General features: G+C 58.0%; 2 protein-coding genes across 4 annotated transcripts in view; one reads left to right on the top strand and one right to left on the bottom strand.

The window, feature by feature from the left end:
• The window catches only part of LOC138808787 (microtubule-associated serine/threonine-protein kinase 1), a 32200-nt gene extending 24301 nt beyond the window's left edge, over positions 1–7899 (bottom strand). The window contains exons 1-4 of one of the 3 annotated variants that reach the window (XM_069994985.1): positions 7829–7899; positions 3765–3793; positions 2172–2260; positions 1370–1445 (exon numbers count right to left, since the gene is read on the bottom strand). In XM_069994985.1, the coding sequence (XP_069851086.1) occupies positions 1370–1445; positions 2172–2260; positions 3765–3793; positions 7829–7867 (233 nt within the window). In that variant the 5' untranslated portion in view covers positions 7868–7899. Of the gene's footprint in view, positions 1–1369; positions 1446–2171; positions 2261–3366; positions 3494–3764; positions 3797–7828 lie in introns of those variants that run through there. The other 2 variants (XM_069994984.1, XM_069994983.1) reach the window with 2 other exon arrangements.
• Positions 7297–14830, top strand: LOC138808818 (retbindin-like). The gene is made up of 6 exons (XM_069995025.1): positions 7297–7356; positions 10527–10701; positions 12337–12466; positions 12595–12705; positions 13956–14052; positions 14627–14830. The coding sequence occupies exons 2-6, from the start codon at positions 10533–10535 to the stop codon at positions 14828–14830; spliced, it is 711 nt and encodes a 236-aa protein (XP_069851126.1). The 5' UTR covers positions 7297–7356; positions 10527–10532.
• Positions 14831–17268: the final 2438 nt, after the last annotated feature.

The raw sequence follows: 17268 nt of genomic DNA, 5'->3' as shown, positions 1-17268 counted from the left end.
TGATTCATTGGAGAGAAGAGTCTCATGGACTTTCTTGCCCCGGCTGGTTTCAAACTTTGATCCTGAGATCTTAGTCTTCCTTCCTTCCTTCCTTCCTTTCTTTTTCTTTCTTTCTTTCTTTCTTTCTTTCTTTCTTTCTTTCTTTCTTTCTTTCTTTCTTCCTTTCTTCCTTTCTTCCTTTCTTTCTTTTTGTCAGTCATGGGGCTTGAACTCTGGGCCTGGGCACTGTCCCTGCACTCTTCAGCTCAAGGTGAGCACTCTACCTCTTGAGCCACAGTGCCACTTCCAGTTTTCTAGTGGTTTATTGGAGATCAGAGTCTCACAGACTTTTCCCAGGCTGGCATTGAACCGCGATCCTCAGCTCTCAGCCTCCTGAGTAGCTAGGATGACAGGCGTGAGCCCCCAGTGCCCGGCTGATCTCAGCCATTCTGAGTTTCTAGGATTATAGGAGGAACCATAGGTGCTTGGCTCAAAATCTTTTATTTGTCCGCTTCCCACCTCTACCCAGCTGAGCATGTCAGGCCAAATCCAGAGCCAGCCCTAGCTTCGTGTCACCCTCAAGTACCTGCAACAAATCAAGGGCACATGCCCCCTCCCAGCCCTGTCCCAGCCCGGTCTCCTCCGCCCCCACTGTCCTGTGTCCCCTCATCCCCTTCTTCAGTCTGTACAATGATCTCCACTCTGTCCTTCCTGTTTCCATTCCATGGCTTAGGACAGAGACCTGGTGTCATTCACCTCATACGTCTAGCTCCTAGCAGGCATTTGCACACCAGTTTTAGAACAAAAACAATAATAATAATAATAATAATAATAATAATAAAGACATCTCCTCTAAACCCCAATGATTCCCAGAAAGCTTCTCCAAAAACCATCAGAGAAGAACCTCTTCCCCCAATTTCACAAGGCATCCCTCACCGCCCTCCTCCCCCCTCAAAAAAAAATTCAATTCAGAACACCTTAGAACGCATGGGAAGCAAACCTGACATTCCTCCTTTGGGGACCTTGAGAAATAGCCCCAGCCACCCTCCTCCTCTTCTGCGCATGCGCACCTCATCCCTCTGCCCGTCCTGTTGCTATGGAAACTCATGGCCAGGCCCGCGGGGCTGTGCAGTGGGAGACCCTGGACCTAAAGCGCATGCTCCTTCCCAGGGCTGCAAAGAAGGTCCCGCCCCCATCCCCATCCTGGGTCAGTGATTGGCTCTGCCTTTTTATAGGCCCCCACCCCTAAATCTGGACGTTCCATCCCCTTGGGATTTTCGGGCACTCCTCGAGGCCCCGCAGGGGGCAATTAAGAAGTTGACAGATGGAGGCCCAGACGGTGGGTGGAGGGTCCAGACAGGGTTCTGGGGTCCCCTGGGGAGGGACTCACCTTCGGGATGAGGCAAATGAGAAGTGGGCAGGAGTATTGGGGGAGAAGTTTCTGGGACTGTCCAGGGGACTGCTACCTGTAATGGAAAGAAGGAGGGGGTGCTTTAGACCTGCGTCGGAGGTCCCAGAAGTAGGTTGTAGTCTAGTCCTTCCCTGAAAACAAAACAAAACAACGCCAACATAAAAACCCCCGCCAGGCACGGTGGTTCACGCCTGTAGTCCTTGCTGCTCAGGAGGTTGAGAGCTGAGACCGCGGTTCGAAGCCAGCTAGAGCGGGAAGTCCGTGAGACTCTTATCTCCAGTTACCTACTCAGAAAAAGCCGGACGTGGCGCTGGGGCTCAAGCCGTAGAGCACTAGCCTTGAGCTGAAGAGCTGAGGGACAGCGCCCAGGCCCAGAGTTCAAGACCCACGACCGACCAAAACAAAACCCAAAACAAGCAAAAGCCCCACCCTCTGCATCCGAAGGCCACGCCCCTTTGGCTGTGGCCCCGCCTCTCCAAATACTCTTAGCTCCAGAATTAGCCAAGCCCCCTCCTCGCCTTCCTGTGCGATGGGCCCGCCCTTCGACTGCGGCTCTTCCTCACTGCCCTACCCGATAACCAATCCAGCCTCTCCTACGCTCTGTCCATCAACGAGGAGTGGCCACGCCCACACGCGGAGGGCCCGCCCGCTTAGGACATGCTCCAATCACAGTCCGCCCCCTCTAGCACCGCCCCCTTTCGACCGCAGAGCCACGCCCCCGGCGGTGGCCCCGCCCCTGGAATCTGGGCCCCACCCACCAGCTCCGCGCCACCCCTCTCACCTAAGTGGCCAGGCAGCGGCGAGTGGGGCCTGGGCAGCGTGGGCGAGGTGCTGGTCAGGATGAGGCTTTTCCGGTTACTGGTGCGGCAGCTGCAGGGGAAGCGAGGGTTGGGGGGGAGGCGACAGGCCACACGGCCAGGTGAGCTCCCCAGCCTGCCCAGCCCCTCCAATCACAGCTCGTCGTCTGTCCCTGACGGTCCCTTGTAGGAACCCCAGGAGGGCTGCCTGGGGGAGGCAGCAGCGCGGCAGATAAATGTGTGCGGGGTGTGTGACACGGTCCCTGGTGGGGGAGTGACGCCGTTGTGGTCTTGTGTCCCCTGGTATGTCGTCACCCGGGGAGCCCCTTCAGTGCTGTGACGTCATCTGGGACCCTGGTGGATCGATTTGCCCAGGACTGTGTGTGACGTAGCACTTGTCTACAGGTGTCTGGCACGCGGCCCTGTGTCCGTGTGCGGCAGGCGTGCGCGTCCACGCGTGGCCTCAAGCCATCGGTGAGCTCCACGTCCTGTGCCCGGGGACGGGCCTGAGCACGCGACCACGAAGGCCTTCCCCGGGGGGCGAGGGGGCGACGGTGGACGCTGCTGTCTGTCTCGTTCGGGGGTCGGCGGGCACACCCCTGGGCAGCACGTCCCGCGTGGGGCCGCGGCCGGGGCGTGCCGGGGCCCAGTCCGCGTGCGCCCCCGGTGTATCTGGGCCAGCGGGCTGCCGTGAGCGTGCGGGCGTGACATCATGTCCTGTGTGTGGCCGCGTCCCGGGGGAGGGGGCTGGACTCGGGGTTTCAGGGCCCCCCCTTTTTGCTGCTACCTCCCGTCTCCGGCTCCAGGCGAGGGGCCCCTCCCGGCCCGCAGCCGGGCGCTCCGCCGCAGTGTCCGAGCACGCGGCGTGGGGGTGGGGGCGCCCGGCCGCGGCCATTGTTCCCAGGTGCCAAGGCCCCCCCCCCCGCCCCGTCCCCACCGCAGCCCGCGGGGCCCGCACACAAAGGCCCCGCGACGCCCCCTCCCGCGCCCGCCCTCCCCGCTGCAGCCCCCCCGCCCCCCGTCGGCCCCCCATTCATCCCCGGCCGGACTGCGCAGCGCGGACGCGGCGGGCGCGGGAGCATCGCCCCCGGCCCCGCCCTGCGGCAGCCGCGGGACCGGCGGGGGGGGGGGATCCCGCACCGCGTCCGGGGCATCTCGGGCGGGGGGATGCGGGGCTACCTCTTGGTGCGGCGGAACATACTGCCGCCGGGGAAGGAGGGCATCGAGAAATTGGAAAGCGCGGTCCAGAGAGAGTCAGACATGACCCGGCGGCGGCGACATGGTGGCAGGTGCTGCGGCGGCGGCGGCGGCGCGGGGAGTGAGCGCGGGGCGGAGGCTGGAGCCGCAGCGGCCGGGGAAGGGGAGGGCGGGGAGGCCGCGGCGGGAGGGAAGGGGGGGCGGCGGGCTGCGGCGGCGGCGGCGATGCCGGCGGCCGCCGGTGGGGGGGCGCTGCTGGGCAGCGGCGGCGCGATGCCCGCGGCCGGCCGGAGGGGGCGCTGCTGGGCGTCGCCGCGCCGGGCCCCGCCCACCCACCCCCAACGCTGGAGGAGGGGCAGACATCTGCTTCCCAGGCTCACCTGCTGCTTTTCCGGGGCAGGGGTAAATCCTTCTGAAAAGCAAAAGGGCAAAGCTCAAACACACACACACAGCCTCGAGGTCAGCGTGCGTCTGTGGTTACTGTCCACAAGGTACAGTCATCATTACCTTCACCCATTGCCCACGCATTGAGTGCTGAGGCTCCTGAGGGGAAAATGTTCCTCTCCTGACCCCAGGGGTCAGGTACACAGAAGCCCCTTTTAAGGGCTGTTCTATTGGCACCTCAAGGCCCATTGATGTAGACAAACGAGACGTTATTTGAAGAATACATTCTTGAACAACTATTGAATGCCAGATCCTAAAGACACTGTCATGTGGGGACCAACATAGAGAGGGACACACAGAGCCAAGCATGGTGATACACACCTGTAATGCCAGCCACTCAGGAGGATGAAACAGGAGGAGGTTGAGTTTGAGACAAAGCAATACAACCAACCCCTATCTCAGAACTAGAAAGACAGTCAAGCACCATTAGCTCATATTTGTCATCCTAGCTACTCAGGTCTGAAAGATCCAGGTTCAAAGCCAGCTCAAGCAGACAAATCAGATGGACTCCTACCTCCAGTCAATCAGCAAAAATGCTGGAAGTGTGGCTCAAGTGGTAGAGCACCAGCTTTGAGAGAAGAAGCAAAGGGAGAGCACAAGACCCCCCAAACTGGTGCACACACACGTGCGTGCACACACACACACACAGGAGTTAAAACAAAACTTAAAACAGTCAGAATGAAGGGACAAGCAGACACTAAGTAATAAGAGCAATGTAGAAGTGAAAGAGATACTTTCAGAGCATAACTGAAAGGCAAGAGCCAGCCTTAGGAAGATCTGTAGAGAGAACATTCTAGAAGAAGAGGGCATTCTGTGAGGGCAAATGCATTGAGCAAGGAATGGGCTTAGCTGGCTTACACATGAAGAAAGGAAGGAATAAATGGATGTGCATATCTCCACATCCCAGAAGTCCTGCCCCACTCCCAGCAGGTTTACAGTTGGGAGTGATAGATGTGGCTCAAAGCAGGCTTGAAATTGGAGCCCTGTGGTGGCCAAATGATCTTTTCTGAATAATGGCCCTGCTCATCACTGCTGGCTGTTTATGTGCCCATCTTTGAAGAACATCTTGTTCTATTGGCCAGACACTCAGAAAAAGCACTGCAGAGATCAGAAGTTAGAGTCTCAGTACTTTTCTGAGAACAGCTGTGTGGACAGAGATGCCACAAAGGGAAGGGTTGGGAAGATTTCGGTTAGAGTCTCATAAAGTCCTCCAATCAGGGGCAAATGAAGTATGTTCTAAATCGGTTCTAAGATCTCTAAAAGTAGAAAGCTTGGATTCAAAATCTGTTTTAGCCAGGCATGGTAGTGCTCTCTTGTAATCCCAGCATTTAGGAGGCAGAAATACGAGGATTGAGAGTTTGAGACAGTCTGAGCTACATACAGAGATATAGAGACACCGTGTCAAAAAAAAAATGTTTTCCTTTGTGTGTGCATGCACTCACATGTGTGTGTGCACACCAGTCCTGGGGCTTGAACTCAGGGCCTGGGCACTGCCCCTGAGCTTTCTTGCTCTACCACTTTAAGCCACAGCTCCACTTCCAACCTTTTGGTGGTTAATTGGAGATAAGAGTCTCACAAACTTTCCTGCCCCAGGTTGCTTCAAACTCTGATCCTCAGATCTCAGCCTCCTGAGTAGCCAGGATTACAGACAGGAGCCACTGACACTTGGCTCAGTTTCCCTTCCCACGACCTTAGCAAATGACCTTCTGAAATGTCATTGTCATAGCATGATATCTAGCAGTAAGACGCGCTTAAGAAATATTACGATCCTAAGAACAGAGGTTACTGTGGATAGACATGCTGAATGTGGGTCAGAACAGCCCTAAGGGGCCTCTCACGTCCATCTACAAAGGAGAGAGGTGTCCAAGCGCAGGGTCAAAAGACAGCTTTGTCTTTCAGAGCAAAACAAAACAAAACAAAACACCTTAATCAGGGGCGAGCAGCAATCCAGACCACGTTTTGCTTCTGTCTTTGTAGAACTGGAGTGAATGAATCCCTGCCTGGATCCTGAGCTCCAAGTCCCGCAATGGTCCAGGCGAAATCAAGACCTGGATTGTCTGGCCACGGAGCCCAGGGCTCCAGACCCTTGCAAGTGGATCTTGGAAGGTGAAAAGGCAGGAGCTTTCATTTTCAGGCAGGAGCTTTTTTTTTTTTTTATCACCCCAAGAAGTCTGGAGCCTCATCTGCTAGCGCCCTCAAACACTGTACAGTCGAAGAAAGCCATACACTAGAACTGCAGGAGTTTGGATCGATGCAGACAGAAGCTCTGCCCAGATCTGCAGCTGCTGCTGCTTCTCCTAGGGCTGAATCACCGAAGGCGAGAGGGCTCGGCAGCAGACAGGACATTGTCCCAGATGCACACAGGGGACCCTCTGGCCCTCCGCTGTACAGGGACGACCCCTCAGGGGAGTCTGTGCCGGGGTGCCCTGGCACCGAAGAGGTTAACTCCGTCAGAAGGGAAGAGGTGGGGGGCAGGCTCTCAGGTGGGGGGCTCCCCGGGCCCCCGGGCTGGCTGGGTGGTGAATTGGGAGGAAACTGGGCTGGGGGCGTGGTCTTGGAGCGAGAGACGGGAGTCCCGCGTGGCTCTGAGCCAATAGGAGTCGGTGCCGGCCGGGGGGCGGGGACCCAGCCCGGCGGACCCCGCCCCCTTCCCCGGACCCGAAGGCGCGGACCCAGCCCGGCGCCGCTGCGGGGCCCGGGTGCGTCTGAGCGGGCTTCTCAGCACCCATTCTCCTGACCCGGCCCCGGGAGGATGCGAATCAGCTCGGCAACCGTCTTTGCCTTCTGTCCTTCGTTTTTAGCTACTTTGCACCCACGGACCAATTTCCTCGGGTCTCCAGCCTTGGGGATGATGGGTTAGGAAAGGCCAGAGATGGGCCAGGCCTGCAGGTCAGGGTTCGGGTCCTCCTCTTCCAGGCTACAAGTGTGGGTCTATACTTGGCCTAATCTAAACTCCAGGGCTCCTAGCACGGGGCTGATCTCCCAGGAGGCCCAGAAGAGCTAGACCCCAGCCAGACCTGGGGGAGGGGGGCGGGAGGGGGGGCGAAGCATTTGCTCATCTTCCCCCTCCGAGGCGGATTTGGGGACCAGGCTCGCTCCAACGCAGACCCCTTAGAAGGGCAAAGCCAACGACACAAGCAGAAGACCCCCCTCCCCGCTTCCTGCCTCGAAGGTGGGGAGGTGCGGGGGGGGGTGAGCTGCTGATTCTCTCGGCCTCCAAAACGACCCTCAGTGACCCGCGCCGGACAGTGGATCCGCGGCTTCCTGCGCCTGCGCAGCCCGGCGACCCGCAGCTTTCTAAGGCTGCGAGGAGCTAAAAACCGCTCCCGCCCACCTGCAAGCTGGGCTGGACCTGAGGACGGAGGGCGGGTGTGTGTGTGTGCGTGTGTGTGTGTGTGCGTGTGTGCGTGTGCGTGTGTGTGTGTGTGCGTGTGTGTGCCTGTGTGTGTGTGTGTGTGTGTGGTGAAACGCCACGGGGGGGGGCACAGACTGCCTCCAGCAATAGGGACCATCCGGAGAGCCGAGCAGGTGCCCGGAGGATGCTGGGGTTGGGGTGCGGGGTCCCCCAGCCCGGGACCGGGCAGCTGGGGGGGGGCGGGGGTGAGGCCGCCGCACAAACATGTTTACGGCCCGGCGGCGCCCGCGGCCCCCGGGCCGGGAGCCCTGGGGCAGCAACTTTGCGGGGCGCCCCCCCTGCCCGCCCCCCTGCCGCCTCCCCCTGGGGCGGGGCCCGGCGCCCCTCCCGTTCTCCCGGGCTGCACCCCAGTGGCGGCCGCGGGGCCGGGGCGATGCCCGAGGGGCGGGTCCCGGCGCGGCGGGGCCCCCGCGGCCGCCGCGCTGGGGGGGGGAGGGCGCGCCCTCCAGGCGGGGCCGGCCGGGGGGGGTGAGGGGCGAGGGGGGGGCGCCCCGGCCGGCCCCGGCGCAAGTTTTCCCGCCTCCTGCCCGACCCCGCCCCGGGGCGCCGACCCCTTCCCTCCACGCCCGGCCCGGGCGCCCCGACCTGCAGCCTCCGGCGGCGGATCAGGCCCGAATCGTCCATGGCGGCGGCGGCGGCGGTGGAAGCGATTTCGGCCCCGGGGAGGGCGGCGGCGGCGGCGGCGGCGGCGGCGGGGGGGGGGGGGAGGGAGGAGGGGGGAGCGGCGGCGGGGGGCGGGGCGGAGCGGGGCGGGGCGGGGCCCCGCCGTCACCGCGTCCCGGGCGCAGGAGCCTGGCCACACACTGCCCGCACGGGAGGGAGGGGCCGGGGGGCGGGAGCGGGGGTGGAGCCTCCACCAGCACCCCTCCCCCTCCAGGGAACCAGGCTTAGCGAGAGACCCTAAAAGCAGACCCCCACACGGGGCAGGCCTCCTCACAGACCCCAGGAGCGCCCCTCGGGAGGCCATGTGGCTGACACCCTCGCGGGGGTCCCCCCAGACTCGCCCTCCCCACCCCACCGCAACCCCAGGGATGGGGTCCTCTCTCCACGCCCGGAGCTGGCCCCCGAGGAGAGACAGACGCTGAGAGGTGACATTATCTTGCTCAGTTCTCCTTCCCAATGCCTCCCCACACACACCAGACAATCCCGCAGAGAAACATTCTGTGGGTGACATCATGTTGGGGACCTGGTGGGGAGCGATCCCCCTCTCCAATGAGAACCCCCAAACACACACACACACACACACACACACACACACACATCCCAAAGCCATCTTCTCGGTTGGAGACTGTCCCCATCCATTCATCATCCAGAACACCCTTCCCTCTCCCGGGGGATATGCTCTTCCAGAGATCACATTTGCCTCCAGGAGAAGAGACCCCAGGGAAACATCCCCGAGCCTAGATCCTTCTTCCCCACAGCCCCTCTCGGCGACCCCTCCTCCCTGGAGGTCGGGATTAAAGCCCAGGCCAGCTCAGGCTATATTTGTAAGAGCGATTAGCTGGGAGCGGGGGCCAGGGGGGCGGGAGACAGCGCCAGAGAGTTCTCTCACCCCACCCCCCGTGCCGGGCTGGAGACGGTCTCAGCCGTCCCCACCCGTGTTGGCACTGGGGACACGGTAGTAGGCCTCCTCCCCCGCCCCTTCCCGCCTCTGAGATCCGGGAGGGCGAGGACCCTGGGCGAGAGCGACCCCTGCTGGGAGACCCGCGCCGGGCACGCGCCGGGGCCCGGTGTGGCCTGGAAGCTGGGGTCTCGCCATGGCCGCACCTTTGCCTGTTGTGGCCCTGTCTGGGCCTCTTCACCTCTGTGGGTGCTCATGGCTGTGTCCTGTTGGTTGGTGTCTCTTGCTGTGGGCGTTCGCCTCTGCCCCACGGCCTAGACCGGGCACCCGGGCTGCAGGAACTCGCCGTGGTGCTGGACTCGCGTGCTCCTGTCCATGGTGCTGAAAACACAGGCTAGCGTCAAGGGGAGAGGCCAGGGGGAGCTGACCCACTAGTAACCTGGTGTAGGCAAATGTGAGGTCCTGAAGGCCTTGGGTGCCTAGGCACGCAGGAGATACCCACAGAGAGACATGGACAGCGTCAACGAAGTTACTGTCCTCCTCAAAGCGTATTGAACACCTACTAACCATGGACGCGTCCTTCCAACACAGACCACACAACGAAGACACACATACAAACAAACCCTCATACAACACACACACACACACACACACACACACAGACACCCAGGAGCATCGCCCTCCTCCCTCTCTGACTCTTTGTCTCTCTGCCCACCTCTGTGGGCAGTCTGTCTCTCATCACAAGTTCAACCTAAGGACAAGCACCTGGAGAATCCCACCAGTCCCAGGTGGTCAGCTGGCACGGGGGCGTGGCCTCCAGTGGCCACGCCCATCGCTAAGCCACGACCCTTCCGCTGCTACTGTTTTCTGGATTTGATCTTTACATGTCTTGCCACCCTTAGACCCCAGTCCAGCGACAAGGTGAGAGGTAGAGGGCACGGAGGTGGGAAGGGACTAGACAGCCACATTCTGTGCTTCTCCTGCACAGGAGCCTCTAGACCACAGCTGTAGAACCCCAGCTTTCTCACACCCAAGCCTGGTCCTGAAGACCCAGCCCTGGCTGGCAGGGCCTAAGCCGATTGAGAGCTGGGAGAAGGTGACCGAGAAAAAAAGCTGTTGAGAGGGAGGGAGGAGGCTGGACAGAAAAGAGGGAGGACTTAGCAGGGGACAGAAGAGGGGACTGGAAAAGCCAGGGTGGTCCTGGAGGACTGAAGGGGTGGTGAGGGTCAGAGGGCCAGCAGAAAGAGACAGCGCGAGCTGGATTTTTGGTTTAAGCTGGGGAGAGGTAGCGCTGAGTCCTGAGAAATGGAAGGAGGGGACGTGGGTTTGTGGGGAGGGACTTCTGACTTACAGACAGGCCCTGAGCACAGCAGACTGCCTGAACTTTGAAGGTCACGTGGTCACACCTGGATTAACCACCCATCTTCTGTTTGGGGTGGACATCCCAGGCTGCCACCTGAGCTTCATAGAAAGAAACAGAGGGGCTGGGAAGGTGGCTCAGTGGTAGAGCGCTTGCCTTGCATGCAGGAGGCCCTGGGTTTGATTCCTCAGCACCACAAAAGCAGAAAAGGCCAGAAGTGGCGCTGTGGCTCAAGTGGTAGAGCGCTCACCTTGAGCTGAAGAGCTGAGGGACAGCGCCCAGGCCCAGAGTTCAGGCCCCACGACTGACAGAAAAGAAAGAAAGATAGAAACAGGGCTCCCTCCTCACCTCTTTCATCTCAGGCAGGCATGGTCGGCAGGTATCACAGTCAACCCCACAGCTTGGCCTGGACCCTGCTGCTGATCACGGCATGGATCTTACTGGGGACCTGTGGGGGGAGTCGCCCCCTTCCAGCCAGGCCTTGGGGACACTATGGGCTGGCAAGCCATCTGGGCACAGGCCAGCTGCATCTAGCAGGTGAGCATCCCAACCCTGCCCATCCCCTAACACCTAACCAGAGTTGGAATGTCCCGGAGACTGGATGTGCGGGTAGGAGGAGCCACCTCAGATATTGAGGTCTAGCCTTCAACCAGCCAGGGTTCAAAGCCCAGATTTGCCACTTCAGAGCTGTGTGGCCCTGGGCAAGTCAAGAAACTTCTCTGGGCTTCATGTGAACCAAAAAAAAAAAAAAAAGAAAAAGAAAGAAAAAAGAAAAGAAAAGGTTGAAAGAAGACTAAACTCATAGCAGTGCTATGGAGATTAAAGACATGAGCAGTTCTGTAGGTATGATATTCAAACTTGAACTCAGGGTCACCCAAATGTCAGGCAGGTGCTTTACCATTTGATCCAAACAGCTTTTATGCTCAAGTTGGCTTTGAGATGGGATCCTGAGAACGCAGACTCTTAACTAGCTAGGATTACAGGCATGAGTGACTGGCACCCAGTTTTCACTGGTTGTTTTGAAGTAGGGTCTCCCTTCCTGCCCAGGTATACACTTAGACTGAGATTCACTTATTTTAATCTTTATTATTTTTCCTTTGTCAGTCATGGGACTTGAACTCAGGACCTGGGTGCTGCCCCTGAGCTCTTTTACCCAAGGCTAGTGCTCTACCACTTTGAGCCAGAGTGCCACTTCTGGTTTTCTGGTCGTTAATTGGAGATAAGAGTCTCATGGGCCAGGCACCGGTGGCTCTCGCCTTTAATCTTAGCTTCTCTAGAGGCTGAGATCTGAGGATCGAGGTTCAAAGCCAGCCCGGGCAAGAAAGTCCGTGAAACTCTTATCTCCAATAAACCGCAAGAAAACCAGAAGTGGCACTGTAGCGCTTGCCTTGAGCTGAATTGCTGAGGGACAGTGCCCAGGCCCAGAGTTCAAGCCCCACGAACAACAACAACAACAACAACAACAAAAAGAGTCTCATGGACTTTCCTGCCTGAATTGGCTTTGAGCCACAATCCTCAGATCTCAGCCTCCTGAATAGCCAGGATTACAGGCATGAGCCATCTGACATCCAGCCTATTATTATTATTATTATTATTATTATTATTATTATTATTATTCCTATTGTAGCTAGTATGGCAGTTATGCGTCAGCAGGCCCAGCTTGAGTTTGGATCTTGCTAACTTTTGTCCCTGGTTGGCCTCGAACCAACGCCCTGCCTATCTCAGCTTTCTAAGTAACTGCAATCACAGGTGTGAGCTACTTTATATATACACTAATATCACTTATCATTTCCAGGCAGGAAACCAATAAGAAGCGATCATCCTACCTGATGATTCTTTTTTTTTTTTTTTGGGGGGGGGGGGGCCAGTTGTGGGCCTGGGCGCTGTCGCTCAGCTCTTCAGCTCAAGACTAGCACTCTACCACTTGAGCCACAGTGCCATTTCCGGCTTTTTTCTTTTTGCTTATGTGGTGCTGAGGAATCGAACCCAGGGCCTCATGCATGCAAGGCAAGCGCTCTACCACTGAGCCACCTTCCCAGCCCATACCTGATGATTCTTATACTAGAAGCTACATTTGCATCCTAAGAGAAACAATATAACCTAAAGGTTTTTGCTATTTTTTGTTTGTTTAACGTCTGGAGAGGCAGTGCAATTGTGATCTGCTTTGTTCAGGGTCCTCTCAACCTTACCTGAGGATACAAGGTAACGCGCAGGCGCCTCCGCTGCCAGGATCTTGCTGCCCCCCAGAGGTGGACACACCGGATCTATCTGACCCTGGGAGCTGCGGGGCGCCCAGCCCTGGGTGGGTACAGCGCCCCCTCGCGTTTCCTCCCTGAACTCCACCCCAGCTGCCCTGATGGGGCCAGACCCTCCTCCACCCCCACTCCCATGGATTCTGACACGTCTGGTCCTGCCTCACCCCATATCCAGATGTGAATCCTTCCTGCGACATCTCCAACGTGCCCTCCGCAACCGCTTCCGCCTGCTGCTGCTGGGGGTTCGCCAGGCCCAGCCCCTCTGCGCCGAGCTCTGCCAGGCCTGGTAGGAGAGTTGGGGCGCCGGGTGGGCGGGGCCGAGGGCAGGGTTTGAGGGTGGTGTTTGAAGGGGCGTGGCCTGCCTTCCCTAGGGTCGAGGCCTGAGGCTAATAGCTCGTCCAGGGGTCCAGGGCGTAGACTCCTTGAGTTTTTCAGTAGCAATATGGGCGCATGACCTCTGGTGGTCCTGGAGATTTTTTTTTTTTTTCTGTGCTGCTATGGAAGCTTGATCTCAGGACCTTGCACTGTCTCTAGCTTGGCTTTTTTACTCATGGTTAGGTTAGTGCTCTACTACCTGAGCCATGCCTCCAGGCCAGCATTTTGCTAGTTGATTGGAAATCAGGGTCTTTTGGCCTTTTCTGCATGGGCAGGTTTTGAACTGTATTCTGCAGCTCTCAGCCTTGTAAGTGGCTGGTCCTGTGGCTTGAACTCAGCCTGAGCTCTGTCTCTGGGCTTTTTTGCCTAAGGCTGGTGCTCTACTACTTGAACCACAGCTCCACTTCTGTCTTTTTCATTGTTCACTGGAGATAAGAGTCTTATGGTTGGGGCTGGGAAAGTGGCTCAGTGGTAGAGCGCTTGCCTTGTATGCAAGAGGCCCTGGGTTTCATTCCTCAGCACCACATAAGCAAAAAGAAAAAAAGCCGGAAGTGGCGCTGTGGCTCAAGTGGTAGAGTGCTCGCCTTGAGCTGAAGAGCTGAGGGACAGCGCCCAGGCCCAGAGTTCAGGCCCCACGACCAGACCCCCCCCCAAAAAAAAAAAAGTCTTCTGGACTTTCCTGTACAGGTTTGAATTGTGATCCTCAGATCTCCAGCCTCCTGAGTTGTTAGTGTTACAGGTATGAGATAGAAAGGCAGTAAATTTAAGGGCCTGGCCTCCAATAGGTGTTCTGAGCTCTGCAGAGATGAAATGGGCCAGGATGTACTTTGGGCAGGAAGCGCTTACTGGAGAGAGGCTTGAGCATACCCCCCCCCCACACACACAAATGAAGTCACCTACAGTGACAGATCTTCTGCTTAGCATCCCAAGGTATTGGGTACTATCCCTAGCACTCTAAATAAATAAATAATGTGGCATTATTTAAAACAGAGAAGGGAAGAGAAAAAAAACTAAAAAGGAAAAGATAGGGGGGCTGAGGCTGGCAGTCAAGCTCATGGGCAGGGCCGGCTGGGAAGGAGGAGCAGAGACTTTGGGAACAGGACTGCCACTAAGACCCAGATGTGATGCACCACGCATTTTCTCTCCACTTACGGCCCCCAGGTTCACCACCTGCAAAGCTGATCTCACCTGTGGCTCCACTTGGCTGCCGCCCTCAGAAAACAGGACCTGTGAGCCTGGCTGTCCTATCTATGGGCAGGTATGGGAGGGTGAGAAGAAACCGTGTTTTTGTTTGTTTTGTCGGTCATGGGGCTTGAACTCTGGGCATGGGCGCTGACTCTCAGCTCTTCAGCTCAAGGTGAGAGTTCCACCATTTGAGCCACAGCGCCACTTCAGATTTTCTGGTAGTTTATTGGAGATCAGAGTCTCACAGACTTTCCTGCCCTGGCTGGCTTTGAACCGGCATTCTCAGATCTCAGCCTTCTGAGTAGCTAGGATGACAGCTGTGAGCCACCACACTCATACTAACGTGCCCAGGCCTTGGAGTCACAGTTGGCATCCCGTGGCCCCTGCTCGCCCCCCTTTACCCCCCTTCGTAGCCTGGCTGGGCTCTGGGACGTGTGCAGTCTCCAAGGGCCAGCTGAAGCCAGGGTCCATCTCTATTCTGGATGGATCCACAAGGCTCAGCCCTCACGCCAGCCCCGCCCAACACGCGCTGGCCCCGCCCCAACCGCAGCAGGCCCCGCCCCAGACCACACCCCCGTGTCGGAGGCCCCGCCCCGGGAGCCGCTGGGCTCCGCCCACAGGAGCCCCAGCCCCACCCTTCTTCCTAGACCTTCGTGGACGGGATGGACCTGTGTCGCTCCGTGCTGGGCCATGTCCTGCCCGTGGCGGCTCCCGGCTCTCGCCATTGCCTCAACATCCCCACCTCCGTGCGTCCCAGACGCAGAAGGCAGGCCCGAGGCCGGCGCGCTCCAGCCTGGATTCCCGAGGCCGCGGGCAGCGGCAGCGGCAGCGGCAGCGGCGGCGCCCCCTAGCGGGCACCCGCCGCCAGCGGAGGCCGCGCGGCCGCCCCGCCCCGCCCCGCCCCGGCCCCGCCCCGCCTCATCCCTCAACGCCTTCCTGTGTAGAGTCCTGTCTGTCCTCTGGGGGAGGGCACCCCGAGAAGGGCCTCCCTCCATGTTATCTGAGAAACTCACCAACTATCACTAACTCCCCCCACCCCACCCCACAATAAAGTCACCAACTGGAGGCCATGGGAAACGATTGCCAGATGTCTGTCTTCCAATCATCAGAACCCGCGACTAACATATACTAGAGTGTGAATGGTTGATGGCCCTCACCAGAGAGCAATCCTGGCAACTCCAATACCCAGGTGTGGAGATGGGGGGGGGTTAGAGGCGGGGTCCCCCAGGGCAGGTGTGTCTCTGGGACCCAGAGCCGGCCATGAAGCTCCCTAACTTGGGTTGTAGAACACAAGCCAACCCATGGCTTTCTCTTCTGAGCAAGCGGACCCAATGTATCCTATAAAGTTCCATTTTCCTCCTCTTCTCCCAAGATAATATCCTAGGCTGGCTTGGGATTTCAGTTGGGGACACCGTGTGTGTTGCCAAGCCAGTACTGGGGCTTGAACTCAGGGCCTAGGGGCTTGTTTCTTAGCTTTTTCACTCCAGGCTGGAACCCTTCCACCTAACCTACAGCTCTACTTTCAGCTTTTCACTGGTTAGTTGGATGTAAGTACCTCACAGACTTTCCTGTGCAGGTTGGGTTTGAACTTGGATCCTCAGATCTCAGCCATCTGAGGAGCTAGGAAGATGGGAGTGCGTCCACCGGCAGCTAGCTTTGAACAGCACTGTGTGTGTGTGCTCAGTCCTGGGGCTTGAACTCAGGGGACTGGGTACTGTTCTTAAGCATTTGTACTCTGGGCGCTGTGCCTCAGTTCTTCGGCTCAAGGCGAGCGCTCTACCACTTGAGCCACAGCACCACTTCTGGTTTTCTGGTCGTTTATTAGACATAAGAGTCTCACAGACTTTCCTGCCCGGGCTGGCTTTGAACCGCCATCCTCAGATCTCAGCCTCCTGAGTAGCTAGGATCACAGGTGTGAGCTATCGGCATCTGGCTGAACATTACTTGCCCCATAACCGACTCCTGACCCCCCCCCCCCAAATGGCAAGGGTCCCTTTTGGTTCTCCACAGGAAAGCTTAGCGCATGCCCCTGTGTGCCACTGAGAAGAGTGAGGCCCGCCCTCTGCAGGGAGGGAGGAGAGAGAGGAACAAGCCGACTTCCTGCCACTCCTGATATTCCAGCCCAAACCGCCCTAAGCTTCAGGAATAGTCTACTCACAATGTTACAAACCTAGGTATCTTGTGGCTGGCTATACCCTGCAACAAAAGAAGTCATTATAGAGAGAACCCAACCATGATTCCAGGATGGCAGGGAGTCAAAACGTAACAAAAAAAAACCAACCACTACAAAGCACAAACAAAACCAGCTAGGAGAGTTAACTGAAGTTGTTACAGTATGTATCACCACCGTGTAACAAAGAGCTCCACACCTAGTTACATTATATTGACAGGGCTGAACCCACCTTTTGTGTCCTATTTCCTTCTGCAGGTCCTGCAGCTTTACCGCAGGGCCTGGCGCGCCAGCTGCTCAGGCAGCGCTCTACCACTTCAGCCACAGCGCCACTTCTGGCTTTTTTCTTTTTGCTTATGTGGTGCTGAGGAATCGAACCCAGGGCCTCAGGCAAGCAAGGCAAGCGCTCTACCCCTGAGCCACCTCCCAGCCCCATCTTTCAGCTTTTTTTTTCCTGGTTAACTGGAGGTTAAGAGTCTCAGGAAACTTTTTTGTAAGGTTGGCTGCAAAGTGCAATCCTAAGACCCCATGCGTCCTCGGCGCTAAGACTACGGGAGGGAGGCAGTGGCGCCTGCCCCGTGGCTTTGAACCTCAGTGGCGGTGGTCTGTTGGAATAGCCCAGTGCAGGGTCTGTCCCGGGGCCTGGGCATCCTCTCAGCATGGAAGTATCCTGAGGGCCAGGTGGAAGTGGGCCCCCCTCACGCCCCCCTCCCCTTAGGTCACACACTTTCACCTGTGCAGACCTGAGTGTAATCCGGTACTTGGAAGGTTGAGACAGGAGGGTTTGCTCAACCTAGGAGTTCAAGACCAGCCATGCCAACATAGTAAGAACCTGTCTTAAAAAAAAAAAAAAAGCGCCGGGCCGGGCGCTGGTGGCTCACGCCTGTAATCCTAGCTACTCAGGAGGCTGAGATCTGAGGATCGCGGTTCAAAGCCAGCCCGGGCAGGAGAGACCATGAGACTCCTATCTCCAATAAACCACCAGAAAACCGGAAGTGGCGCTGTAGCTCAAGTGGTAGAGCGCTCGCCTTGAGCTGAAGAGCTGAAGAGCTGAGGGACAGCGCCCAGGCCCAGAGTTCAAGCCCCACGGCCGACAAAAAAAAAAAAAAAAAAGCCTGG

The sequence above is a fragment of the Dipodomys merriami genome, unplaced genomic scaffold (genome assembly GCF_024711535.1).
Source record: "Dipodomys merriami isolate MVZ:Mamm:240054 unplaced genomic scaffold, mDipMer1.0.p SCAF_477, whole genome shotgun sequence".
Lineage (NCBI taxonomy): Eukaryota > Metazoa > Chordata > Mammalia > Rodentia > Heteromyidae > Dipodomys > Dipodomys merriami.
Note: the sequence above shows the minus strand (reverse complement) of the source record. Positions and strands in the feature narration are given on the sequence as shown.